This window comes from Pan troglodytes, chromosome 1, assembly GCF_028858775.2.
Source record: "Pan troglodytes isolate AG18354 chromosome 1, NHGRI_mPanTro3-v2.0_pri, whole genome shotgun sequence".
Taxonomy (NCBI): domain Eukaryota; kingdom Metazoa; phylum Chordata; class Mammalia; order Primates; family Hominidae; genus Pan; species Pan troglodytes.
The window spans coordinates 1480205-1508103 of record NC_072398.2 but is presented as its reverse complement, the minus strand read 5'-3'; the positions used below and the strand labels follow the sequence as shown (position 1 = coordinate 1508103).

The 27899-nt window shown below is 37.8% G+C and overlaps 2 protein-coding genes, 1 long non-coding RNA gene and 1 pseudogene across 3 annotated transcripts in view; 2 read left to right on the top strand and 2 right to left on the bottom strand.

Moving 5' to 3' along the window:
- Positions 1 to 27899, bottom strand: part of LOC107970852 (uncharacterized) — a 75422-nt gene that overhangs the window by 39696 nt on the left and 7827 nt on the right. The window lies entirely within an intron of this gene.
- Positions 135 to 1065, top strand: OR2G3 (olfactory receptor family 2 subfamily G member 3). The gene has a single exon (XM_001141172.4). It carries the CDS (start codon positions 135 to 137, stop codon positions 1062 to 1064), a length of 930 nt encoding a protein of 309 aa, XP_001141172.1. The 3' UTR covers position 1065.
- Positions 1637 to 1750, bottom strand: LOC112207077 (U6 spliceosomal RNA; annotated as a pseudogene).
- Positions 11988 to 17248, top strand: LOC129138276 (olfactory receptor 14L1). Its single transcript, XM_054675087.1, has 2 exons — positions 11988 to 12245; positions 14468 to 17248. Exons 1-2 carry the CDS (start codon positions 12209 to 12211, stop codon positions 15406 to 15408), a joined length of 978 nt encoding a protein of 325 aa, XP_054531062.1. The 5' UTR covers positions 11988 to 12208; the 3' UTR covers positions 15409 to 17248.

Below are 27899 nucleotides of genomic sequence, written 5' to 3'. Positions count from 1 at the left end.
TAGGGTGAAAAATGAATAGTTTGGGAAAGTTGGTCTCCATGATCCTCTCAGCTCGTGTACTCTGTTATTCTAAATTTAATTGTTTTGGATGTACCCATTCCATTCCTGCCTTAGGTGCGGATCCCCCTGGAGGGATGGGATTGGCCAATGAGAGTTCCCTAATGGATTTCATCCTTCTAGGCTTCTCAGACCACCCTCGTCTGGAGGCTGTTCTCTTTGTATTTGTCCTTTTCTTCTACCTCCTGACCCTTGTGGGAAACTTCACCATAATCATCATCTCATATCTGGATCCCCCTCTTCATACCCCAATGTACTTTTTTCTCAGCAACCTCTCTTTACTGGACATCTGCTTCACTACTAGCCTTGCTCCTCAGACCTTAGTTAACTTGCAAAGACCAAAGAAGACGATCACTTACGGTGGTTGTGTGGCGCAACTCTATATTTCTCTGGCACTGGGCTCCACTGAATGTATCCTCTTGGCTGTCATGGCCTTGGATCGGTACGTTGCTGTCTGCAAACCCCTCCACTATGTAGTCATCATGAACCCACGGCTTTGCCAACAGCTGGCATCTATCTCCTGGCTCAGTGGTTTGGCTAATTCCCTAATCCATGCAACTTTTACCTTGCAATTGCCTCTCTGTGGCAACCATAGGCTGGACCATTTTATTTGCGAAGTACCAGCTCTTCTCAAGTTGGCTTGTGTGGACACCACTGTCAATGAATTGGTGCTTTTTGTTGTTAGTGTTCTGTTTGTTGTCATTCCACCAGCACTCATCTCCATCTCCTATGGCTTCATAACTCAAGCTGTGCTGAGGATCAAATCAGTAGAGGCAAGGCACAAAGCCTTCAGCACCTGCTCCTCCCACCTTACAGTGGTGATTATATTCTATGGCACCATAATCTACAGGTACCTGCAACCTAGTGACAGCTATGCCCAGGACCAAGGGAAGTTTATCTCCCTCTTCTACACCATGGTGACCCCCACTTTAAATCCTATCATCTATACTTTAAGGAACAAGGATATGAAAGAGGCTCTGAGGAAACTTCTCTCGGGAAAATTGTGATTCCTATGGACATGATTTGCAAGGAATTCATTATAAGCCAGGTAGCTTATTCAGCTTCTATTTAGTCAAACCCATAGTTCTAAATTTCACATGAACTATATTACTGCTCACTTATTTTCTCTTCATAAGGGACTTTTTCCTTTTTTATGTGTAACTAAGTAAAATGTTTATATGTTTATATGAGAGCATAAACTATTGAAAAGAGAGCTGTGGATGGTTGTAAATTGTGATCCTCACCACAAAGTCTCTATTTTATGTCTGATACTTATTCCCAGGGATTCAGAAAAATAAATTATTAAGTATTTACCATGTATTTATCTAGGTTAGGAGACTTTTCTTCAGTTTTAATAAAATGTTCAGTTTCCTGCCAAACACTTTCATTTACATCGTAATGTCCTTCATTATAGCTTTATGTTGAAAATAAGCAATTCCTGCATGTGCTCATAGTTCAAATTTATTGGTCAGTAGGATATTGCATAAGCTATTTTTAAATAACTGTTCCAAATACATTTTAAGAATTTAATAAGGGGTAACAAGAACAAAATATGCTGAACACATTATTTTTCATAACTTAGAGTGTGCATCTCTTTTTGCGTTCTGAGGCCACTTTATCCTTGTGCAGGAGCCATGCTCATCTTCTCTGTATTATTTCAATGTTAGTATATGAGTGGCAGAAGTGAGAACTGAGGTCACTTTATGCATGGTAGGTACAAGACTTTTGAAAGAATAAAATAATCAAATAATTTTCTTCTATACCTTTTCATACATTCAATCAATGAGAATAATTGGACTTCAAAAGACATTATTATTTTCTTTTTTTAAAAATACAGCTTCATTGAGGTATAATTGATATACATATTTAATGTATAAAATTTGAGGAGTATGGGCTAGGCACGGTGGCTCACACCTGTAATCCCAGCACTTTGGGAGGCTGAGGCGGGCGGATCACGAGGTCAGGAGATCGAGACCATCCTGACTAACACGGTGAAACCCCGTCTCTACTAAAAAAAAAAAATAAAAAAATTAGCTGGGCTTGGTGGCAGGCGCCTGTAGTCCCAGCTACTCGGGAGGCTGAGACAGAAGAATGGCGTGAACCCGGGATGCAGAGCTTTCAGTAAGCCAAGATCGTGCACTGCAATCCAGCCTGGGTAACAGAGAGAGACTCTGTCTCAAAAAAAAAAAAAAAAAAAAGAAAAAAAAGAAAAAAAATTTGATGAGTATGATATATACATACACCCTTGAAAATATCACCACAAAGTAATACACATAACCATTACATCTAGAAGTTTCCTTGTGCTTCTTATTTGTGCTTGTTATAACACAACATATGATCAACACTTTTAACAAAATTTTCAGTGCACAATACTGCACTGTAAACTATAAGCACTATGCTTTATAACAGATCTCTTATAACTTATTCATCTTGCATAAATGAAACTTTGTACTTATTGAACAAAAACTCCCCATGTTCTTGTCTCTCATCCCCTAGTAACCATCATTCTATTCTCTACTTCTATGATGGTAACTATTTTAAATATTTAATATAAGTGAAGCCACACATTACTTGCCCTTCTCTGACTAGCTTTTTTATTTAGCATAATGTCCTCCAGGTTCATTCATATTGTTGCAAAGGGGTCAATTCAGCAAGAGTATATAACAATTGTAAACATATATGCACCTGACATTGAAGCACACAGATTATATAAAGCAACAATTATTAGAGTTAAAGAGAGAGATAGGCTCCAATACAACAATAGCTGGAGACTTCAACACCCCACTTTCAGCATTGGACAGATCTCCCAGACAGAAAATCAACAAACAAACATTGGACTTAATCTGCACTACAGACCAAATGTACCTAATAGACATTTACAGAACATTTCATCCAAGAGCTGCAGAATACACATGCTTTTCCTCAGCACATGGATCATTCTCAAGGATAGACCATATGTTAGGTCACAAAACAAGTCTTAAAACATCCAAAAAATTGAAATAATATCAAGCATCTTCTCTCACCACAGTGGAATGAAACTAGAGATTAATAACAAGAGGAATTTTGGAAACTATAAAAACACATGGAAATTAAATAATATGCTCCTGAATGACCAGTGGATCAATGAAGAAATTAAGATGGAAATTGAAAAGTTTCTTGAAATAAATGATAATGAAAACACAACATATCAAAACCTATGGGATACAGAAAAACCAGTACTAAGAGGAAAGTTTATAGCTATAAGAGCCTACATCAAAAAAGAGGAAAACTTTCAAATAAACAATCTAATGATGCATTTTGAAGAACTAGAAAAGCAAGAGCAAACCAAATCTAAAATTTGTAGAAGAAAAGAAATAAAAAGATCAGAGCAGAAATAAATGAAATTGAAATTAAAAAGGTCAATAAAACAAAAAGTTGGTTTTTTGAAAAGTTAGACAAAATTTATGAAACTTTAGCCAGACTGAGAAAAAAAGGAGAATGTCTGAATAAACAAAATCAGAATAAAAAGAGACATTATAATTGATACTGCAGAAATTCAAAGGTTCATTAGTGGCTACAATGAGCAACTATATGCTATTAAATTGGAAAATCTAGAAGAAATGAACAAATTTCTAGACACATAAACAACCTACCAAGATTGAACCCTAAGGAAATTCAAAACCTGAACAAGCCAGTAACCAGTAACGACGTCAAAGCTGTAATAAACAGTCTCCCAGTGTAGAAAAGCTTTAGGACCCAGTGGCTTCATTGCTGAATTCTACCAAACATTTAAAGAAGAGCTAACAGCAATCCTACTCAAACTATTCCAACAAATAGAGGAGGAGGGAATACTTCCAAATTTATTCCATGAGGCCAGTATTACACTGATACCAAAACCAGACAAAGACACATCAGAAAAGGAACACCACAGGCCAATATCTCTTATGTTATTGATGCAAAAGTCCTAACAAAATTCTAGCAAACAAAATTCAACAATACATTAGAAAGAAAGATTATGAATCATGACCAAGTGGGGTTTATCCAAGGGATGCAAGGATGGTTCAGCATATGCAAATAAATCACTGTGATATATCATATCAGTAGAATGAAGAACAAAAACCCATGTGATCACTTCAATTGATGCTGAATAAACATTTGATAAAATTCAATAATCCTTCATGGTAAGAGCCCTCAAAAAACTGGGTATAGCACCATGGAATACTATGTAGCCATAAAAAAGAAGGAGTTCATGTCCTTTGCAGGGACAGGGGGGAAGCTGGAAGCCATCATTCTCAGCAAACTAACACAGGAACAGAAAACCAAACACCACATGTTCTCACTCATAAGTGGGAGTTGAGCAATGAGAACACATGGACACAGGGAGGGGAACATCACACAACGGGGCCTGTCAGAGGCATGGAGGCTAAGGGGAAGGAGAGCATTAAGACAAATACATAATGCATGTGGGCCTTAAAACCTAGATGATAGGTTGATAGGCACAGCAAACCACCAGGCACATGTATACCTATGTAACAAACCTGCATGCTCTGCACATGTATCTCAGAACTTAATGTAAAATTTAAAAAAACTGGCCGGGCGCGGTGGCTCACGCCTGTAATCCCAGCACTTTGGGAGGCCGAGGCGGGTGGATCACGAGGTCAGGAGATCGAGACCATCCTGGCTAACATGGTGAAACCCCGTCTCTACTAAAAATACAAAAAATTAGCCGGGCGTGGTAGCGGGCGCCTGTAGTCCCAGCTACTCGGGAGGCTGAGGCAGGAGAATGGCGTGAACCCGGGAGGCGGAGCTTGCAGTGAGCCGAGATCGCGCCACTGCACTCCAGCCTGGGCGACAGAGCGAGACTCCGTCTCAAAAAAAAAAAAAAAAAAAAAAATTTAAAAAAACTGGGTATAGAATGAACATACTTCAACATAATAAAAGTCATGCAAAATGGACCCACAGCTAGTATCATCGTGAATGGGGAAAAACTGAAAGCCTTTCTTCCAAGATCTGAATCACAACACAGATGCCCACCTTCACCACTGTTATTCAACATAGTAGTGGAAAACCTAGCTAGAGCAATCAGACAAGAGAAAGAAATAAAGTGTGTCAAATTGGAAAGGGAGAAGTCAAATAATTATCCTTGTTTACAGAAGATATGATCTCATATTTGGAAAAACCTAAAGGCCCCACCAGAAAGCTATTAGAACTGATAAACTCAGTAAAGTTGCAGAACACAAGAATACAAAATTAGTAGCATTCTATATGACAACAGTGAACAATATGGAAAAGAAATTTTTAAAATCCCATTTTATGTGTAGTGTCACATAAAATTAAATACCTAGGAATTAATCTTAGCCAAAGAAGTGAAAAAGCTCTGTAATGAAAACTGTAAAACACTAATGAAGGCAATTAAAGAGGACAACAAAAAGTGGAAAAATATTTCATGTTCATGGATTGGAAGAATCGATATTGTTAAAATATTCTTACTACTCAGAGGAATCTACAGATTCAAAGCAATCCCTATGAAAATACCAATGACATTCTTCACGGAAATAGAAAAAAAATTATAAAACTTATGTGGACCCACAAAAGACCCAGAATAACCAAAGCTATATTAAGCACAAAGAATAAAACTGGAGGAATCATATTACCTGACTTCAAATTATACTATAGTGCTATAGTAACCAAAACAGCATGGTACTGGCACAAAAACTGACACAAAAATCAGTGGAACAGAATAGAGAACCCAGAAACAAATTCACACATGTACAGTGAACTCATTTTCAACAAAGATGCCAAGAACATTCACTGGAAAAAGACAATCTCTTCAATAAATGGCCCTGGGAAAACTGGATATCTACATTCAGAAAATGAAACTAGACCCCTATCTCTCATCATATAAAAATAATCAAATCATAATCAAGACTTAAATTTAAGACGTCAAACTATAAAACTACTACAAGAAAACATTGGGGAAAATCTGTAGGACATTTGTTGGGCAAAGATTTCTCGAGCAGTAATATCCCACAAGCGCAGGCAACCAAAGCAAATGTGGAGAAATGGGATCACAGAAAGTCAAAATACTTCTGCACAGCAAAGGATGCAATCAACAAACTAAAGAGACAACCCACAGAATGGGAGAAAATATTTGCAAACTACCCACTGACAAAGGGTTAATAATCAGAATACATAAGAAGCTCAAACACCTCTATAGGAAAACATTTAATAATCTGATCAAAAGATGGGCAAAAGATTTGAATAGATATTTCTCAGAAGAAGACATACAAATGGCAGACAGGTATATGAAAAGGTGTTCATCAGAGAAATGCAGATCAAACAGGCATATGAAAAGGTGCTTATCAGAGAAATGCAGATCAAAACTGCAATGAGATATCATCTCACCCCAGTTAAAATGGCTCGTATCCAAAAGTCAGGCAATAACAAATGTTGGTGAGGATGTGGAGAAAAGGGAGCCTTTGTACACTGTTGGTGGGAGTGTCAATTACTACAACCACTATGAACAACAGTTTGGAGTTTCCTCAAAAAACCAAAAATTGAGCTACAATATGATCCAACAATCCTGTTGCTGAGTATATACCCAAAAGAAAGAAAATCAGTGTATCAAAGAGATATCTGCACACCTATGTTTGTTGCGGCTGTCTACGATAGCTAAGATGTGGAAGTCACCTAAATGTCCATCAACAGAGGAATGGATTAAGAAAATGTGGTACATATATATAATGGAGTACTATTCAGCCATAGAAAAGAATGAGATCCTGTCATTTGCAACAACATGGATGGAACTGGAGATCATTATGTTAAGTAAAATAAGTAAGGCACAGAAAGGCAAATTATAGCATGCTCTCACTTAATTTTAGATGTGGAATCTAAAAAATTCCAGCACATAGAAGCAGAGTGCAGGATTGTGGTTACCCGGAGCTGGGGACTGTGGGGAATGGGGCAATGTTGGTAAGAGGATATAATGCTTCAGCTAGACAGGAAGGATAAATAATAAGTATTTGAGGTGATAGATATGTTAATTAGCTTGATTCAATTATTCCATAATGTGTATATATGTGTATACTACATATATAGTAGCAACAATTTTATATTGTATACAATTGTAATTTGTCATTATCTGACAAAAATAAAAATTTAAAAAGGATAGTGTTAAACTTTGCACTATAACAATAGCTTAAAACATGAAAAAATTATATAATTGAATGTTGATAAGTCATGTTTACATTATTAAAAAGCAGTGATGTGCAGAGAAAATAACTTCTGGCTCATGTCTGGTTTGCATTAGATACAAGTTGAATTAACCTGTATTTTCCTTACCATGGAATATCCAGATTTATTGGGTGAACATGGTAAAGACTGAAAAAGTTGCCTTGGGATAAGAAGTAAAGGATAAAATAAATCACATAAATTTTGTGTATTTCTGCAAAGTGAAACATAATATGAATAAAATAATTGGAAACAGTGCCATTTTCATTTTAGTTGAGGAGCAGATAATTCTAAAGACATGATTTTCAAAACTGATCATGAAGCTGCTCCCAAAATAAAGAAAATAGTAAAACTTGTCGATTTGCCTAAATCAGACTCTTAGAAATCTGTCTTTTGAGAATTCAGGGTGAAGACACAAGCTATGTGTACAAGGCACTTAAACAAATTATACCAGCTTTCCATTTAGGAGAAGAAAACTGAAAACCCAGGGCCATGATCTCCATATAGATGGAGAATTTACATATTTGTTAAGATAATCAAATTGTGGAATAAATGGCTTGCTTCCAGTGATTAAAAATTATCTGCAATATTTTGACCATATTTTTTACGAATTGCAGTGAAGAATTATAAAATATTATTTGACCACTCTATAAATAGCATCTAAACAGATATAATCTTTAATACACTATAGGACATGAATAACCTCCTCCAAATTAGTTTTCCAGGATCTCTAAACAGAATATTTCAAACTTCAGGTTTATGATTTTAAAATTTTAATTCATTTTGCAACTAATGAACTGGAAATAAGAGTCTTCATTGTGAAGCATCTCCATATTTCTAGGTTTCTGATCAATCAGAAGGACAGAACTCTCTGGAAAAGTCATTAATACTTTTTCTCATGTCCAACAATCCATACATTTAGGTAAGAGTTTTCTAACTTAGTAAGAAAAATACGCAGGTCTTATTTAGCTTACTCCATTCCTGTGAAGCAAGTCGTAGGTACTCTGGTGAGGAAATAATATGCTTCTCACTGATACAAAAGCCATTACTATTGGAGTTTCACCATGTAAGATTGCATGCCAAAAGCACAGATCTTCATAAAGATTAGACAAAAGCAATGTGACATGGGGGCCCTGGGAAAGGAGAATGAGGAGTTCAAGTGACAGTTTATAGTTCCAGGTAGGACAGAGCAAACACATTTCACCTGGTGGGAAAAGATAAAGCAGCTACCTGAGAATTCTAGGAAATATACAGTAGCAGGTAGATCAAAGTCCAAAATTTGAAATACTATCAAACCTGTGGTAAGTTTACTATTTTTTTCCTCTTGTCTTCAGGTGGCTTAACCTATGATGTAGGCCCAGTCATGGAAGAGCATCTTTATGTAAATCCAAAATTATTCTAAAATAAGAAGTTTATATAAGGACTTTAGCATTTAGAAAGATGGAGTTGAAGTACTGTTTCTTTTTCCTCCTGCCAAGTTCAATTAAAATCCTTGGACACTGTATATAAAACAAGCATAGGAAGATTCTGGAAGGTGAAGGGAATAAGGCAGACCAGCTAGGGACTGGCTTGTTGTTGTTTTCTTCCTCCTGTATAGGAAGGAGGTCTAGCCTAGGTCTTGGAAAATCTCACAGTCCAGAAATGCTGAAGGGCACAGATCTAAAGAAAAAGCCCCTGTAACACCCAAGTCTCTCCAGTCAAAGGACACGAAAAGGGAAGGCAAGCAAGACAGAAACTTCTAGACAATACCTTCTCCACTCCAGCCAAACACCACAGAAAAGACAGAGTCCTACCTCTAGTCCCACCAGAAACGTTCAAATGGGGAGCCTGGGCATCCACTCTTACCTGATTTTGCCTCTCCCGCCCCTTGATGGGCTGGAGTCAGCGGAGGCCTGCTGGAGAGTTATCGTTGCCACAGCCCAACGATAACAAGCCCATCCACTATGGTGTCACGGAATTACGTGGAAGCAGTAACAAAGCACATTTGCCCATTGCATCCACAGTGATATCCTGCAGAGAGCTGGAAATCCCACCCTGCCAACAGCAATGAGGAGTCCTTTCTCCTCATGTAGGAGTCAAAGAGGTGGTGTTTGGAGGGAGCAACACCACTTTGATATTGGGGTGAAGATAAGATATTGGGGTGAGAAATAAGAGGATGTGCAGGAGTGTTATTCACAGCAAGCAAGATCTTGAAAGGTATATTATTCCCCAAACAGTACTTCTCCATTTTGTTGGCATAGCAATTCAGAAGGGCACTTTGGAAGAGGAGCTGGGTCATTCGTGACTTCTTAGTGCTCCTGTAGAACACAGGTGGTTCGTGCTTGTTGATGTGACTGAAGGCCCTGGAGTTCTCACTGTGCCAGATCACAGGGGCCATCCTGGCACTGAGTGGGCCTGTGGCCTGTGTCCACAGGGAACACCCTGCAGGTTGGGTCCATGGGTACCAGCCTGGTGCTTGTGGCCATGGGGGAAACTGGCCTGCAGTTGGTGGGCTTAGAGCCTGTATCTGTAGGGCCAGCCTGGATACTGGGTCTGCTGGTGTTGGAATGGTGCCCAAGGCCATGGTGGACGGCCTGGTGCTGTGGTCTTCAGGTGCCAGTCTGGCACTGGAGTAGGCCTGAAGCCTGGGGTTATAGGGTTGGGTCTGGCACTGAAACAGTCTGGGTCCTGTGGTCACTGGGGCTGCCCTAGTGGTGGAGCAAGTGATGGAGAACCTCAGGCAGGTCTGGAGTCTATGTCTACAGGGGCTTCCTTGGCACAGGAATGGGCCTGGAGGCTGGGTGCATGGGTGCTGACATGGTGATTTGACGTGTTGGGCTAGCCGGTTTACGAGGCAGGCCTAAAGACTATGGTTGTGGGAGCTGGCCTAGTGCAGGGGGATCTCTAGAGCCCGGGGCTTCTGAGGCTGACCTGGCAGTAGAGCAAGCTTGGGGACTGTGTTTGCAAGCCAGCCTGGAGCCTGGTAATGCAGGGGCTAGCATGGTGCTGGGTTTTACTGGGGTAAGCCTGGTGTTGGGGTCTGAGACAAAGTTTGGTGCTCACTTTCCTTTGCCCACACAGAGGTTATCTCTCTCCATACATTACTGCTTGGCATTGGGAATGAGGCGATGTGGGTAAGATGACACTGTCCTTCCTATCCTCTTCATTGCATGTTTTAAAATTTCTGTGCTGCAATATCTCATCTGGTTTTCTTAGTTCTTGTGAAGGTCCTTTTGGGCATGAATAATTGTTTGAACTGATGTTTCTGTGAGCAGATGAGAGTTGGAAAGTCCTATTCCACCATCCTGCCAGTGCCATTTGTAGAAATAATTTCTTCAACAACAAAAGAAAAAACCAAAACAAAAAAATTTTAAAAGTGGAGAATTCTGTAATCTCAGAACTTTGGGAGTTCGAGGTGGGGCGGATCACCTGAGGTCGGGAGTTTGAGACAAGCCTGATCAACATGGAGAAACCCCATCTCTACTAAAAATACAAAATTAGCTGGGCGTGGTGGCGGGCGCCTGTAGTCCCAGCTACTCAGGAAGCTGAGGTAGGAGAATGGCGTGAACCCGGGAGGAGCTTGCAAGTGAGTGGAGATCGTGCCACTGCACTCCAGCCTGGGCGACAGAGAGAAAAAAAAAAAAAAGGTGGAGAATTAATAGAAAAACAACATTGAAATTAGTAAGTTCTATTTGTCAAAACACTGTAAAGAGAAATATAAAACTACAAACTTGAAAAATATCTACAACTAATTTCATCAATAAAGACTTAGTATCCATAATGGAAAATAATTCCTACATACTAATAAAAATAAACCCAATTTTAAATGAGGAAATATTTGAATAGCATTCCACAAAAGAAGCAATCCAATGACCACTCAATCCATGTAGGTGTGAGGAATGACATGAAATGAGACAGAGGATTAGAGCATTCAAGCATATGGGCCAAGTCAAGAAATTTTACCTTTAATACCAAAGAAATGCAGAGAAAGGTCTTAAGACAAGGGTGACAGGTTAGTTTTGTTTTTTTGTTGTTGTTATTTCATTTTGTTTTTTTTTTGAGACAGGATCTTGCTCTGTTGTTGAGATTGGAGTGCGGTGGTGTGACTATGGCTCACCTCCATCTCCCTGGCTCAATAGATCCTCCTACCTCAGCCTCCCGAGTAGCTGGGACTACAGGTACATGCCCCCGTGCCCAGTGAGATGGTCTTAAACTCCTGGGCTCAAGCTATCTGTCTGCCTCAGCCCCACAAAGTGCTAGGATTACAAGCATGAGCCAGGATGCCCAGCTGGATTAGCTTTGTGTTTAAAATTTGCCATTCATATACAAAATTGACTTGGGATAGAAAGGGCTATGAAAAGGCACAAATACACCTATTTGGGAAGAATATTAGGATAAAAGTATTAAGAATGAAAATCTAGTTCCAGAATCTCTGGTTGGGTTTATACCTATTGTCCAAGCATAAGTATCGATCATTTCTTCTTTCACTCTCAGCACAAGCGCTCTATCTAATCGAGCCTCTGGGCGTGTGGAAGGTTATATTATGCAATTAATTCGCATTCTTTTATCCCACATCACAGAAAAGAATATTTCTCCTTGTTGCTAGTCACTGAATTAATCAAAGCTCTGCTTTTCTTTTTGCTCGCCAAGGACATATTTACAAGAAATCTTGTCTCCAGAGACCTCCGAATTATAAAGAGTTTCTCTCATTAGGATCTCACTTATTAATCACCATTTCATTACAAATACTGAATCACAGCTAAATGGAAACCAGATGTGGCACTCATCAAGTTTATATTTTTGAATCAGGGAGAAGATAAAGACATTTCCAGTTGCAACTTGGAGGCTACAGCCACATTGTTAGATTAGGGCATTTTTCAGTTTTATCTGATATGTTCAGGTAAACCAAGGCTCCTTCTCAAAGAAACAGAAGTTTGAAATTTTGAATGACTGGAGTTGCTCAATGGCCCAGTTCAACAAAAATCAGCTCATAGCATGCAGTAAGTTCAATACCATAAGTGGAAAATAAAACCATAAATAATGTTATATTGTTTTTCAATTAATAGATTGCACTGATATATTTCCATACCATCTTCTTATCTGATTTATAGATTAAGCACAACACATTTTAGAATACACACTTATTTCTTTTTTTGGGGTGATAGCAGTTCTGGATCTGGGCATGAGCAATGCACATCCATGAAAGTAGGTAAAAGAAAAGAGGGAGTAGTATAATACGAGTTTTGATGTGTGGTGAATTGGATGAGTCTTTATTTCCTTTCAGTGGTGAAAGGTGTGTGTGTGTGTGTGTAGTCTTGATGTATGGTGGGATTGGATGAGTCTATATTTCTTTTCAGTGGTGAAATTTCTGTATGTGTGTGTGTTGTGTGTGTGTGTGTGTGTTCGATGAAAAGGATGTGCACATTTAAACATGTTTGCATTGACTGAATTTTAAAAAATTCATAATAAATGAGTCAATTCCGATGCCTATCAATGCTGTATAATAGTTCTCACTTTAGAGTCCTTGATATTTCTCTTCCTGATTAGCGTCACCACATCATTCCTTTAAACATTTTGATAAAAGAGATATCAATTAATGGTGCCCTGGTAAACTGTAATCAGAATAGATTCCCAAGATGAAGTTGGTTCTTTTACTTGGTCACAAGAAGCGTTTTTCTTTCTATTTGGTTGTACCTGTCCCTTTAACAACCAGCTATTTAGGCGATCAATGTCAGAAAACTAGAACAAATAGAAACACATTTTCCAGTAGAGAGACATTCAGTTGACTCCATTTTGGTTTTCTTTCTCGGTTTAACTTTTGATTTACCCAAGAAAGACCAGGAAATCAGTGATTGCCTAGAGTGAAAACTGCCAGAAGAAGAGATTATATACAAAGAAGGATAAGGAATATTTTGGATATGATGAAAATAGTCTGCCCTGGTTGTGGTGGTGGTTTCATAGGCATATACAACTGCGAAAACTCCTAGAATTGCATACTTTAAATTGATACAGTTTACCATACATAAATTCCAGCTACATTATTTGATATGGGTGAAAATCCATTTCAGAGTTTGGCTTAAACACTATAGAAGTCTGGGAATGAGGACTCCCATTTTACTGGACTAGACCAATCCAAAGCAAAATTAAAAAAAAAATAAAGTGAGTTGCAGATGCTAGGAAAGATCATTGTAGAAATTGCTCAATATTTTTAGGTGTCTTGAATACATAATTGATATTCTTTTTCTTTGAATCTCAACATTGAAGACAGATTCTGAAGACCAGCAAAAAGACTAGACTGATGTAAATACACATTTCCTAGCTAATCCATACCAATATCCTAAGCCTACGATAAATACTTTTGTACCTCTGCCTTTTCCTCTGTGGCTTTCTTCAAAAATATCAGTCTAAAAATCATTCAGTAAAATAGTTCTCAAAACCTAGCTCAGACACTGTTCTCTGCAACTCTTCTATAACAACACAAAATAAGACCAATCTCTTTTCTCGATACATCCACTATTACCCTTTCTCATCATGCCTGCTATTGTTTATAATACCAGATTCCACTTAGTATTTTACCTCCCTACGTTCTCTATTTGATTGTTTAAGTTTTGAATTCAAGAACTGTTTCTTATGAAATCTTTTACTATAAGAGCCAACCATTGTGCTTTTTACGTGAGGTGTTTACCAAATGTCTCCTGATACTTTTTTGAAAGGCTGTGACTATAACCTCACTAAATAGTTATGACATAAGGAGCCTTTTTTTCAGATTACTAATACCACTTTATTTTCATAAAACTGAAAAGAACTATGACAAACCACTTGCAATGCTGTTCTTTAACACATAATGAGCAAATAAAATGCTTCAAAATAAATATGTATATTCAGCTGATGGGAATAATACTCATTTTTTGTCCAAGTATGCACACTTTATTCTTTTGTTAATACTATATATTTTCTTTGTTGATTATGTCAGTGAGGTTATTCATTCTCCCTTTTTATTTTGCATTTTGGTTGTCGTCTTTTATACACCTCACATACTATGATGTATTTATTGAGAATATGCTTTGTATAAAGCACTATTCTGTGTAATTGAGATTTAGGTTTAGAACGATAGTATCCATGCTGCATATGAGTAACCTTATAATTAATTATCACAAATTGAAATATCACTGGGGGTAGCCATATTTGATATTTCTATAATCCATTTTTTTTCTCTCTTTAGGAAGAAATGGAACGACCGCAAGTGATTTTAACCAAACTGAAGTTGCTGAATTTTTCCTCATGGGATTTTCGAATTCCTGGGATATTCAGATTGTACATGCTGCTCTATTCTTCCTAGTTTACCTGGCAGCTGTCATAGGAAATCTCCTAATCATCATACTTACCACTCTGGATGTTCACCTCCAAACCCCAATGTATTTCTTTTTGAGAAACTTGTCTTTCTTAGATTTTTGTTACATCTCTGTCACAATTCCAAAATCTATTGTTAGTTCCTTGACTCATGATACTTCCATTTCTTTCTTTGGGTGTGCTCTGCAAGCCTTCTTTTTCATGGACTTGGCGACTACGGAGGTAGCCATCCTTACAGTGATGTCCTATGACCGCTATATGGCCATCTGCCGGCCTTTACATTATGAGGTCATCATAAACCAAGGTGTCTGTCTGAGGATGATGGCCATGTCGTGGCTCAGTGGGGTGATCTGTGGATTCATGCATGTGATAGCAACATTCTCATTACCATTCTGTGGGCGCAATAGAATACGTCAATTTTTCTGTAATATTCCACAGCTCCTAAGCCTCTTAGACCCCAAAGTAATTACCATTGAGATTGGAGTCATGGTTTTTGGTACAAGTCTTGTGATAATCTCCTTTGTTGTAATTACTCTCTCCTACATGTACATTTTTTCTGTCATCATGAGGATTCCTTCTAAGGAGGGTAGATCAAAAACATTTTCTACCTGCATTCCACATCTTGTGGTCGTAACACTCTTTATAATATCTGGCAGCATTGCCTATGTGAAGCCAATTTCAAATTCTCCCCCCGTTCTGGATGTTTTCCTGTCTGCGTTCTACACAGTCATGCCCCCGACCCTGAACCCCATCATCTATAGTCTGAGGAATAGGGACATGAAGGCAGCCCTGAGAAGGCAGTGTGGTCCCTGAGAAGGCAGTGTGGTCCCTGAGAAGGCAGTGTGGTATGCTAGATGAAGAATTTGATTACGGACCAGAACTCTTGAACTCTTGTTCTAATCAGGCAATTTGTAAACTCTCTGGGCTTATATTTTCAATTGATTGCTGAGCTCTTTCTTGATTTTTAAATTAAATTCAGCTATAGTTTACCATACTCTCCATATTTGGGTGAGTTCAACCTTAGAATGCACTAAAAGGTACTTTGGGGTGTTCAAAACATTAGAACTTGTGCTTTTATTCATTTGTATGAGTTGTAGATCTCAAAATTTTATAAATTATATTGTACTCAGTAATACAACATATTAATTAATATAAAAGTGAATTACTAATATAAATGAATTACTACCATATATGTATATTAATTACAGCAGAACAAGATCATATGGATTAAAAACAACCAAATGGAAAATAAACATAAGGTAACAGCGTGTGCTCAGAATTTCTCAGCATTATACAGGATGGTCAAATAGGCTAGAGACCAGTGCTCTGGGAGCATATCTATTGGGTGAGATGAAATATATGCAATAATATCACAAACTATAAAGGTTCACATACATTTATGGTGCTGTGTATAGGAAGGTTCACAGAGGAGAAATGTCATTTTCATTGTATTTTAATTAAACACAATATTATGTTAAGCTAACTAAAATCTTCTTCCATTTTTCCTCTGCATAGGAAAGTATGAACTGAAAGTTATTATACATTATTCCCAGAGTGCTTTTATGTGTATTCTATCTATATAAATATTCGTCTATAAAATGCATAGCATCATTTTACAAATTAATACTTAAACTATAATATAAATAGCATCCTACCTTAGTTATCCTTTTTAAAGTCCTTTAAATTGTATTTTTAATTGACAAAAATAATTATATATGCTTATGGGGTAAAAGTGATGTTTTAATACATGTTTGCAATGTGGAATAATGAAATCAGGCAATGTAATATATCACCTGAAACATTTGTCATTCATTTGTGGTGACAATGTTTAAAATCCTCTCTTTTAACTATTTTGAAACACACAATACATTGGTATGAACTAGATTAATCTTGCCGTGCAATAGATCACCAGAGCTTATTCTTCCTGTCTAACTGGAACTCTGTACTCTTTGACCAACATTTCCCCTTTACCAGTCTACCATCACCCTTGCCCCCATCTTCTGGTCACCACCATTCTACTCTGTATTTTTATGAGTTTGACTTTTTCAGATTCCACGTATAAGTGAGATCCTGTGGTATTTGTCTCTCTGTGACTGGCTTATTTCATGTAACATGATGTCCTCTCTAGGTTCATCCATATTGTCACTAATGACAGAATTTCATGTTTTTTTTTCAAGGCTGAATAGTATTCCATTGCGTGTGCATACTACATTTTAAAAATCCATTTGTCCATGATGGACACTTAGATTGATTCCATATTTCGGCTACTGTAATGCCGCAATGCACATGGAAATACAGACATGTCTTTGACCTACTGATTCCAGTTCTTTGGATAGATGCAAGCGTACCTCATTGTATTGCACTTCATTTGCTGAATTTCACAAATATTGCATTTTTTATAAATCAAAGGTTTTTGGTAACTTTGCATTGGGCAAGTCTATTGGCACCATTTTTCTGACAGCGTGCGCTCACTTCACGTCTGTATGTCACCTTTTAGTGATTCTCACAATATTTCAGACTTTTTCATTATTGTTATGTCTGTTTTGGTGATCTGTGGTCAGTGATGTTCAATGTTACTATTGTATTTGTTTTGGGGAGCCATGAACTGTTCTCATATAAGATGATAAACTTAATAAGTGTGTGTGTTCTGACTCTCCGTTGACTGGCTGTGTCCCCATCTTTTTTCCTCTCCTTAGGCCTTGCAATTTCCTTAGACACAACAATATGAAAATTAGGTCGATCAATAATCCTACAAGGCCTCTGAATTTTCAAGTGAAAGGAAGAGTTGCCCGTCTCTCACTTTAAATCAAAAGCTAGAAACTATTAAGCTTAGGGAGGAAGGTATAGTCACTCAAATTATGAAAAAATGCAACATCTAAAGGAAAACATTGATAATGATAACTATTAAATGTAAGGCTTTATTCTCACCCACAGTCATCTTAAAGTGGAAAAAATCCCAAACTACATACCCATAGAACCTAATTGCCAAAGGATTGGCACTCTGAATGTGAAAACGACTTCTTTAAATCAGGATCAGATCAAGAACATGTAAAAATATGCACTGTACTTGAAGAGTGCATTATCCTGGAAGTCATCTCACAGCAGAGAAACCATAATTTGTCCAGTAACACAGGCAAGCTTTCTAAAATATTTGACAGCATCGAGTGTTGGTGGGCTTAGGAACAACTTGGACACACACACTGCTGTTAGTGAACACTTTGATCCATATTTTGTTATTTATACGGTAATGTTAAACATGGATTGCATTCATCATGGTTCTTAGTTGAAATGTATAAAATTACAAATAGCCTATTGAGGCATATGGAGTTTAAAACGCAGACTACTGCCATTACACGCACAGTCTACATGTGAGAGCTTGGGCTGTACATTACCAGGAACTGAATATATTTTAAAAAGGCTCTCAAAACACCACAAATGGTGATGAAACCCAACAGCTGCTGCTGTACTTGTGGGTATAAGTATATTTGAGAAAATCTCTGATTTTCCAGAAGAATCGGCCACTTCCACTCCATGCTTGCAAGAAACCCGATATTCCTTCACATATGTGACTTCCCACAGAAGCTCCACTACTAGTTTTCTTGATGGAACCTGGGTCGTATATAAGCAGGGAGATGGAGATATGAAAGAACCAGTACAAGATATGCTTCAAATCTATAGCTTCCCTGAAGACTATAATACAGACTGGAAAGAGTTTAAAATAAGGACTGAGTGAGCTTATAGCATCTATCTCATGCATTACATCTGTGCCTCAGGAATTCCACGTGCAGGCATACACCTCGGAAAACTTTTTCATACATGAGAAGGCATTTTTAAGAATGTTTATTGAAGCACTAATTTGCTTTAGAAAAAAGCAGAGATACAACTGAAATTAACTTTCACTGGAGAATATATTGGTGTAAATTAATTAACCATAACTTCAGTATTTACTTTTCAAGATTTAAGAAAACCATTAAACTTGGATGAATGCATCTTCTCCATATCTGTCAATTTCCCCACCACAGTTAGTGTGTGTGTTTGTGTGTGTGTACATGTGTGTATCTGTGTATACATGTGTGCATGTGTGTTTGTGTGTTCATAAGAACTAGAAGACATCTTTAGAATTGGAATACATAAAAGTTATAAAGGCCCTCATCTGAGCATTTCCTGAGCTTTTCACTTATCCCTTAGTAGAAATACCATCTCCTTTAACAAGAGTTATTGATTCTAAGAAAAAAAGAAATTTCATTTTGTCTACTGCTGATTTATCTTGCAGATATAAAAACTGGCAAAAGTAATTCATTTATTTGTATATCATTGGTTTAATAGAAGGATAGAAGGAAGTGAAGTGGCTAGTATCTTTCATCCAAAAATCTTGACACTACAAAACAATTTCCTAAATTTGTCTTGAATTTTCTTCCTCAGATGAAAAAACCATAACTGTATTACCTTTACAACTTATAATTAGTTTGTAAATATATGTGATTATTTTCTGTCGAAGTAGCACATGTGTGCATGTGTGGGTGTGTGTGCACTATGACTCAGAGTCAAAGTGAATGTATTTATACTAAATGGATATGTTCATTCATCAATATTTATTGATTGATAACTGTGCACTAAGCTAATCAGGGAGAAAGTTACTGTAGCAGAGAGAAGAAACAATTTTTTTCCACTGATGAAATAATAAATGAACCAATTCAAATAATGCATAATTTATTGTCTGGAATTGTAGTTAAATGAAGAAGCATAGAGAAAGGCAGGAGGATAGAGAATGAAGTAGTATTGGATTCCAGTTTTTTAAATTTTTGATTTAATTTTTATTTTTATGGGTATATAGTAGGTGTATATATATGAGACACATGAGATATCTTGATACAGGCATGCAATAAATAGTAATCACATCAGGGTAAATGGGGTATCCATGACCTGAAGCATTTATCTTTTGTGTTACAAACAATCCAGTTATAATATGTTAGTAGTTTTAAAATGTATGATTAAATTATTTTTGACTACATTCTGTTGTGTTAACAAACACTAAGTCCTAATAATTATTTCTATTTTTGTACCCATTAACCATCACTATTTCCTCCCCACTTCCCCCAACTACCCTTACCAGACCATGCTTCTACTCTCTAGCTCCAAGAGTTTGATTATTTTAATTTTTAGCCTCCACAAATAAATGAGAACATGTGAAGTTTGTCTTTTTGTTCTTGGCTCATTTTGCTTAAAATGATGAACTCCAGTTTCATCCATGTTGTTGCAAATGACAGGATTTCATTCTTCTTATGGTTGACTAGAACCCCATTGTGTATAGTTACCAAATTTTCTTTATCCATTCATCTGTTGTTGGACACTTGTGTTGCTTCCATTGTGTAACTATTGTGAGCAGAACTGTAGCAAACATTGTAGTGCAGGCATCTTTCCAATACACTAATTTCCTTTCTTTTGTGTACATACCTAGGAGTGGGATTGCAGGATTGTATGGTAACTCTATTTTTAATTTTTTGAGGAACTGTCAAACTGTTGTCCATAGTGATTCTACTAATTTACATTCTAACCCACAGTGTACAAGGGTTCTCTTTGCTTCACATCCTTGCCAGCATTTGTTATAGCCTGATTGACTTTTGGATAAAAACCATCTTATCTGGGGTGAGGTGATATCTCATTGTAGTTTTGATTTGTATTTCTCTGACAATCAATGATATTGAGGACCTTTTCATATACCTGTTTGCCATTTTTATGTCTTCTTTTGAGAAATGCCTATTCAGATCTTTTGCCCATGTTTAAATCAGATTATTAGATTTGTCCCTAGAGAGTTATTTGTGCTCTTTATATATTCTGTCAGATGGGTAGTTTTCAAATATTTTCTCTCAGTCTATGATAGGTTTTGTCTTCACTTTGTTAATTGTTTCCTTTGCTGTGCAGGAGATTTTTAACTTGATGTGATCATTTGTCCATTTTTGCTTTGGTTGCCTGTGCTTTTGAGGTATTAGTCAATAACTCTTCAACCAGTCCAATGTCTGAGAGCATTTCCCCAAAGTTTTCTTTTAGTATTTTCATAGTTTGAGGTCTTACATTTAAGTCTTTAATCCATTTTGATTTGAGTTTTCTATATGGTGAGAGAAAGGGGTCTAGTTTTATTCTTTTGCATACGAATATCCAGTTTTCCCAGCACCACTTATTGAAAATGGTGTTCTTTCCCTAATGTATGATCTTGGCACCTTTGTCAAAATTGAGTTCACTGTAGATGTATAGATTTATCTCTGGGTTCTCTATTCTGTTCCACTGATCTATGTGTCTGTTTTTATACCAGAACCATGCCGTTTTGATTACTAAAGCTCTGTAGTATAACTTAAAGTCAAATAATGTGATTCCTCCAGTTTTGTTCTTTTTACTTAATAAATCTTTGCTATTCTGGGTCTTTTGTGGTTCCACATAGATTTTAGGACTTTTTTTCCTATTTCTGTGAAAAATGTCATTGGTATTTTTATAAGGATTGAATTGAATCTGTATATTACTTTAGATAGTATGAACATTTTAACAATATTTATTCTTCTAATCCATGAACGTGAAACATCTTTCCAGTATTTTGTGTCTTCTCCAATTTATTGCATCAGCGTTTTATAGTTTTCATTGTAGAAATCATTCACTTCTGTGGTTAATTCCTTGGTATTTTATTTTATTTGTAGTTATTGTCTGGTCTGGTGTTGATGAAATTCGCCAGCTCTTGTTTTTCTGGAAAGTCTTCAATTCTTCTTCATATTTAACTAATATTTTCCCTGGATATGGTATTCCAGAATACAAGTATTTTTCCTTCTGCACTGTAAACATGTCATACCATTCTCCTGGTCTGTAAGCTTTCTATTGAAAAGTCAGTTCCTAGATGTATTTGAGCTTCATGGTATGTTATTTGTTTCTTGTCTCTTGCTGCTTTTAGGATCCTTTATTTTGACCTTCGGAAGTTTATTAAATGCCTTGAGGTAGTCTCATTTGGGCTAAATCTGACTGGTGTTCTATAACCTTGTACTTGAATATTGATATAGGTTTGTGAAATTCTATGTTATTACACCTTTGAATAAACTTTCTACTCCTATCTCTTTCTCTACCACCTCTTTAAAGCCAATAACTTTTAGAGTAGCCCATTTGAGGCTATTTTCTAGATCCTGTAGGCATGCTTCTTTGTTTCTTATAATTTTTCCTTTTGTCCCCAATATGGTTAGGCTTTGCATCCCCACCAAAATCTCATCTTGAATTGTAATCCCCACATGTCAAGAGAGAGACAAGGTGGAGGTAATTGAATCATGGGGGCAGATTCCCCCATGCTGTTCTCATGATAGTGAGTGAGTTCTCATGAGATCTGATGGTTTTATAAGGGGCTCTTCCCCCTTTGCTTGACTCTTCTCCTTCCTGCCACCTTGTGAAGAAGGTGCCTTGCTTCCCCTTCCTCCATGATTGTAAGTTTCCTGAGGCCTCCCCAGCTATGTTGAACTGTGAGTCAATTAAACCTATTTTCTTTATAAATTACTGAGTCTCAGGCAGCTCTTTACAGCAGTATGAAAATGGAGTAAACTATCTCCTCTGTTTTCAAATAGCCTGTCTTCAAGCTCACTAATTCTTTTTCCTGTTTAATCAATGTGCTATTGGAAAACTCTGATGCATTCGTCAGTAGGTCAATTGCATTTTTCAACTCCAGAATTTCTGCTTGTTTTTATTTCAATCTCTTTGTTAAATTTATTTGACAGAATTCTGAATTCCTTCCCTGTGTTATTCTCAATTTTTTTGAGTTTTTTTCAACACAGCTATTTTGAATTCTCTATCTGAAAGGTGACGTATCTATGTTTCTCCAGAATTGATCTCTGGTGCCTTATTTAGTTCATTTGCTGAGGTAATGTTTTCCTGGATGATGTTGATGCTTGTGGATGAATGTTCATTTGTGTCTGGGCATTAAAGAGTTAGTTATTTTTTGTACTGCTCACAGTCTGAGCTTATTTGTACCCATCCTTTTTGGGAAGGCTTTCCAGGTATTAAAAAAGACTTGGGTGTTGTGATCTAAGCTGTATTGGCTTTAGGGGGCACCCAAGGCCAGTAATCCTGTGGTTCTTGTAGACTCATAGAGATACCACCTTGATGGTCTTAAATGATATCCGGAATAAATCACTGGATTACCAGAAAGAGACTTATGTTTTCTTTGCTTACTTTCTCTCAAACAAATGAAGTCTCCCTCTCTCTCTACTCTGAACCACCTGGAGCTAGGAATGGGGCGACACAAGCACCCCTGTGGCCACGAGCATCAGAGTGCTCTCAATCAGACCTGAAACCAGCACAGGACTGAGCCTGGCTCATGGCCTGCTATAAACACTACCTGGCTACTTCCAATGTTTTCTCAAGGCTTTGGGGCTCTATAATCAGCAGGTCAGAAAGCCAGCCAGGCCTGTGTCCTTCCCTTCAGGGAACAGACTTCCCACAGGCCCCTGCCAAGTCCAGAGGTGCCATTCAGTAGCCAGGGACTAGAGTAAAATCCTTAGAAGTCTACCTGGTGTTCTATTGTACTGTGGCTTTGCTGGCATTCAAACCACGAGATGCAGTTCTATCCCCTCTTCCCCCCATTTTCCACAGGCAGAGGAACCTCCATCTGTGACCACTACCACCACGGCCCACAGGGAGTATTCCAGGATACTTAAAGTATTTCCTTAAGGCCAAAGGACTCTTTAGTTACCTTGCAGTAAATGCTGCCTAGGATAGGACTCACTTTTCAGGGCAGTGGACTCTCGTTTGGCCCAGGATAGATCCAGAAATGCCAACAAAGAGCCAAAGCCTGGACTCAAAGACCCCAAGGACCTGCTTGGTTCTCTAGCCCCCTGTGGCTAAACTGGTGACAAAGTCCCCTTTACTTTTTCCTCTGCTTTTCTCAAGTAGAAAGGGTTTTTCTCCATAGCCCCTATAGCTGGGATGGTGCCGAGTTTTACCTGAAGGTAGCCAGTCTCAGAGTCTCACTGAAGGGCCACAAGATACTACCTGGGTATTTCTCCTAGTTATTCAGGGTCCAAGGGCTCTTTAGTTAGCAGGTGATGAATCCTGCCAGGACTGGGTAATTTCCTTTAAGGCAGCAGGTTTCCTTCTGGCCTAGGGTGTGTCTAGAATTGTCATTTTGGAACTAGGGCCTGGAAAGGGGGCCTCACGGCTCTGACTGATGGCCTATCTTACTGTGACTGAGGTGGTATCCAAGATGTAAGACAGAGTTCTCTTTACTCTCTTCAATCCTCAAGCAGAAGGAAGCAGTCTGTTTTGGAGCCATGAGCTGTGCAGCCTAAGGTTGCGGGGGTGATGTAAGCACTCCCTTGGCCACCCCAGATGATGTCTCAGTATGTCATATGCCCTCCAAGTTCCCTGGTTCTGAGCCCAGTTCAGCACTAGGACCCACCTAGGAGTTGCAGGCTTTGCAGTCTATACTGCCTTACAAGTTTGTATAGGATCCCAGAGCACTTTAGCCTACCATGGCGACATTTGCCAGAACTCAAGTTCCAACAGCTGGCATGTGTTATTCCCTTCTAGCTAGGGCTGATTTATCTGCTTCCTTTGTGGGAAGGTGTTAGCTGAGTTCAGTCCAGTTTTGCTTTCTGCTGTGGCAGGGCAGCACTGAGTTCGATACAACGTCTCACAATTGCTGTGCTATCCTTCTTACAGCACACAGATTCTCTCTTCCCACCACATGGCCACTGCCAAGGGACTGGAGAGAGGTAATATCAGGGTTTTAAGACTTTCTTTCCTACCTTCTTCAGTGTCTCTTTTATTAATATGAGGTTAAAACCAGGTATTGTGAGTGCTCACTTGATTTTGGTTCTTATAAAGGTGGTTTGTTTTGTATAGATGTGAAACTGGTGGAGGCAGGGGAGAAAATCAGTAGAGCCCTTTATTTGGCCGTCTTATTCTTCCCCCTCAGTTTCTAGTTTAGATGGCATGCATGGAACTGCTTTTTGGTAATGTATTTGAGCAGAGACTAAAACACATATAAGTAGAGATTGTCCTCCCCCTGCAGAAAAAACTTACATTTTATCCCATTGTGGATTTTTATGACTAAAATAATCTTAGTATAGATCAGTATACTTTTAAAAACACTGGTAACTGTTCATTGCAGTCAATACCTAGGGAGATATAACAAACAGAGATGATCTGTGTCCTCAGCAAACCTTAAAATTTACACTGTGAGTCCACATAAACACTTTCAATTAATTTGAACTATGCATTTATTTATTCATCACTTGCATGTATCGAATAAATGCTCTATATATTCTGCAGCACTGGTACTTTAAGGACTGATTGATACTCTTGTTAATATAAAAATAAATTCCTCTGCTTTCATGGAACTTACTTTCTGGTAGAAGAAGGCAAAATAGTCATATAAGGATATTAATGCAATAAAAGTGCAAAGAGCTTTGACGTAAATAAAAAAGCTATGAAGTATATAGTAGAATAAAGAATATAAATCCTTTGGGTATGTACCCAGTAAGGGGAATGCTGGGTCAAATGGTATTTCTGGTTCTAGATACTTGAGGATTCACGACACTGTCTTCCATAATGGTTGAATTAATTTACACTCCCACTAACAGTGTAAAGGCATTCCTATTTCTCCACATCCTCTCCAGCATCTATTGTTTCCTCACTTTTTAATTATCACCATTCTAACTGGCATGAGATGGTATCTCATTGTGGTTTTGATTTGCATTTCTCTAATGACCAGTGATGATGAGCTTTTTTTTCATATGTTTGTTGGCTGCATAAATGTCTTCTTTTGAGAAGTGTCTGTTCATATCCTTGGTGCACTTTTTGATGGGGTTGTTTTTTTTCTTGTAAATTTGTTTAAGCTCTTTGTAGATTTGAGATATTTGCCCTTGGTCAGATGGATAGATTGCAAAAGTTTTCTCCCATCCTGTAGGTTGCCTGTTCACTCTGATGATAGTTTCATTTGCTGTGCATAAACTCTTTAGTTTAATTAGATCCCATTTGTCAATTTTGGCTTTTGTTGTCATTGCTTTTGGTGTATTAGTCATGAAGTCTTTGCCCATGCCTATGTCCTGAATGGTATTGCCTAGGTTTTCTTCTAGGGTTTTTATGGTTTTAGGTCTTATGTTTAAATCTTTAATCCATCTAGAGTTTTTTTTTGTATAAGGTGTAAGGAAGGAATCCAGTTTCAGCTTTCTGCATATATCTAGCCAGTTGTCCCAACACCATTTATTAAATATGGAATCCTTTCCCCATTGCTTGTTCTTGTCAGGTTTGTCAAAGATCAGGTAGTTGTTGATGTGTGGTGTTATTTCTGAGGGCTCTGTTTTGTTCCATTGGTCTGTATCCCTGTTTTGGTACCAGTGCCATGCTGTTTTGGTTACTGTAGCCTTGTAGTATAGTTTGAAGTCAGGTAGCCTGATGCCACCAGCTTTGTTCTTTTTGCATAGGATTGTCTTGGCTATGTGGGCTCTTTTTTGGTTCCATGTGAAATTTAAGGTAGTTTTTTTTTTTTCAAATTCTGTGAAGAAAGTCAGTGGCAGCTTGATGGGGATAGCATTGGATCTATAAATTACTTTGGGCAGTGTGGCCATTTTCATGATCTTGATTTTTCCTATCCATGAGCATGGAATGTTTTTCCATTTGTTTGTGTCCTCTCTTATTTCCTTGAGCAGTGGTTTGTAGTTCTCCTTGAAGAGGTCCGTCCTTCACATCCCTTGTAAGTTGTGTTCCTAGGTATTTTATTCTCTTTGTAGCAGTTGTAAATGGGAGTTCACTCATGATTTGGCTCTCTGTTTTTCTGTTATTGGTGTATAGGAATGCTTGTGATTTTTGCACATTGATTTTGTATCCTGAGATTTTGCTGAAGTTGCTTATCAAGCTTAAGGAGACTTTGGGCTGAGACGATGGGGTTTTCTAAATATACAATCATATCATCTGCAAACAGAGACAATTTAAAGTCCTCTTTTCCTAATTGAATACGTTTTATTTCTTTTTCTTACCTGATTGCCCTGGCCAGAACTTCCAATACTATGTTGAATAGGAGTGGAGAGAGATGGTATCCTTGTTTTGTGCCTGTTTTCAAAGGGAATGCTTCCAGTTTTTGCCCATTCAGTATGATATTGGCTGTGAGTTTTTCATTAATAGCTCTTATTATTTTGCGATATGTTCCATCGATACGTCGTTTATTGAGAGTTTTCAGCATGAATTGTTGAATTTTGTTGAAGGCCTTTTCTCCATCTATTGAGATAATCAGGTGGTTTTCGTCATTGGTTCTGTTGATGTGATGGATTACGTTTATTGATTTGCATATGTTGAACCAGCCTTGCATACTAGGGATGAAGCTGACTTGATCATGGTGGATAAACTTTTTGATGTGCTGCTGGATTCAGCTTGCCAGTATTTTATTGAGGATTTTCCCATCGATGTTCATCAGGGATATTGGCCTGAAATTTTCTTTTTTTGTTGTGTCTCTGCCAGGTTTTGGTATCAGGATGATGCTGGCCTTGTAAAATGAGTTAGGGAGGATTCCCTCTTTTTCTATTGTTTGCAATAGTTTCACAAGGAATGGTACCACCTCCTCTTTGTACCTCTGGTAGAATTCGGCTATGTATCCGTCTGGTCCTGGACTTTTTTGGTTAGTAGGCTATTAATTACTGCCTCAATTTCAGAACTTGTTATTGGTCTATTCAGGGATTTGACTTCTTCCTGGTTTAGTCTTGGGAGGGTGTATGTGTCCAGGAATTTATCCATTTCTTCTAGATTTTCTAGTGTATTTACATAGAGGTGTTTATAGTATTCTCTGATGGTAGTTTGTATTTCTGTGGGATCAGTGGTGATAACACTTTTATCATTTTTTGTGTGTATTTGATTCTTCTCTTTTTTCTTATTAGTCTGGCTAGTGGTCTATTTATATTGTTGATCTTTTCAAAAACCCAGCTCCTGGATTCATTGATTTTTTGAAGGCTTTTTCGTGTCTCTATCTCCTTCAGTTCTGCTCTGACTTTAGTTATTTCTTGTCTTCTGCTAGCTTTTGAATTTGTTTGCTCTTGCTTCTCTAGCTCTTTTAATTGCGATGTCAGGGTGTCGATTTTAGATCTTTCCTGTTTTCTCTTGTGGGCATTTAGTGCTATAAATTTTCCTCTACACACTGCTTTAAATGTGTCCCAGATATTCTGGTACATTGTGTCTTTGTTCTCATTGGTCTCAAAGAACATCTGCCTTCATTTCATTATTTACCCAGTAGTCATTCAGGCACAAGTTGTTCAGTTTCCATGTAGTTATGTGGTTTTGAGTGAGTTTCTTAA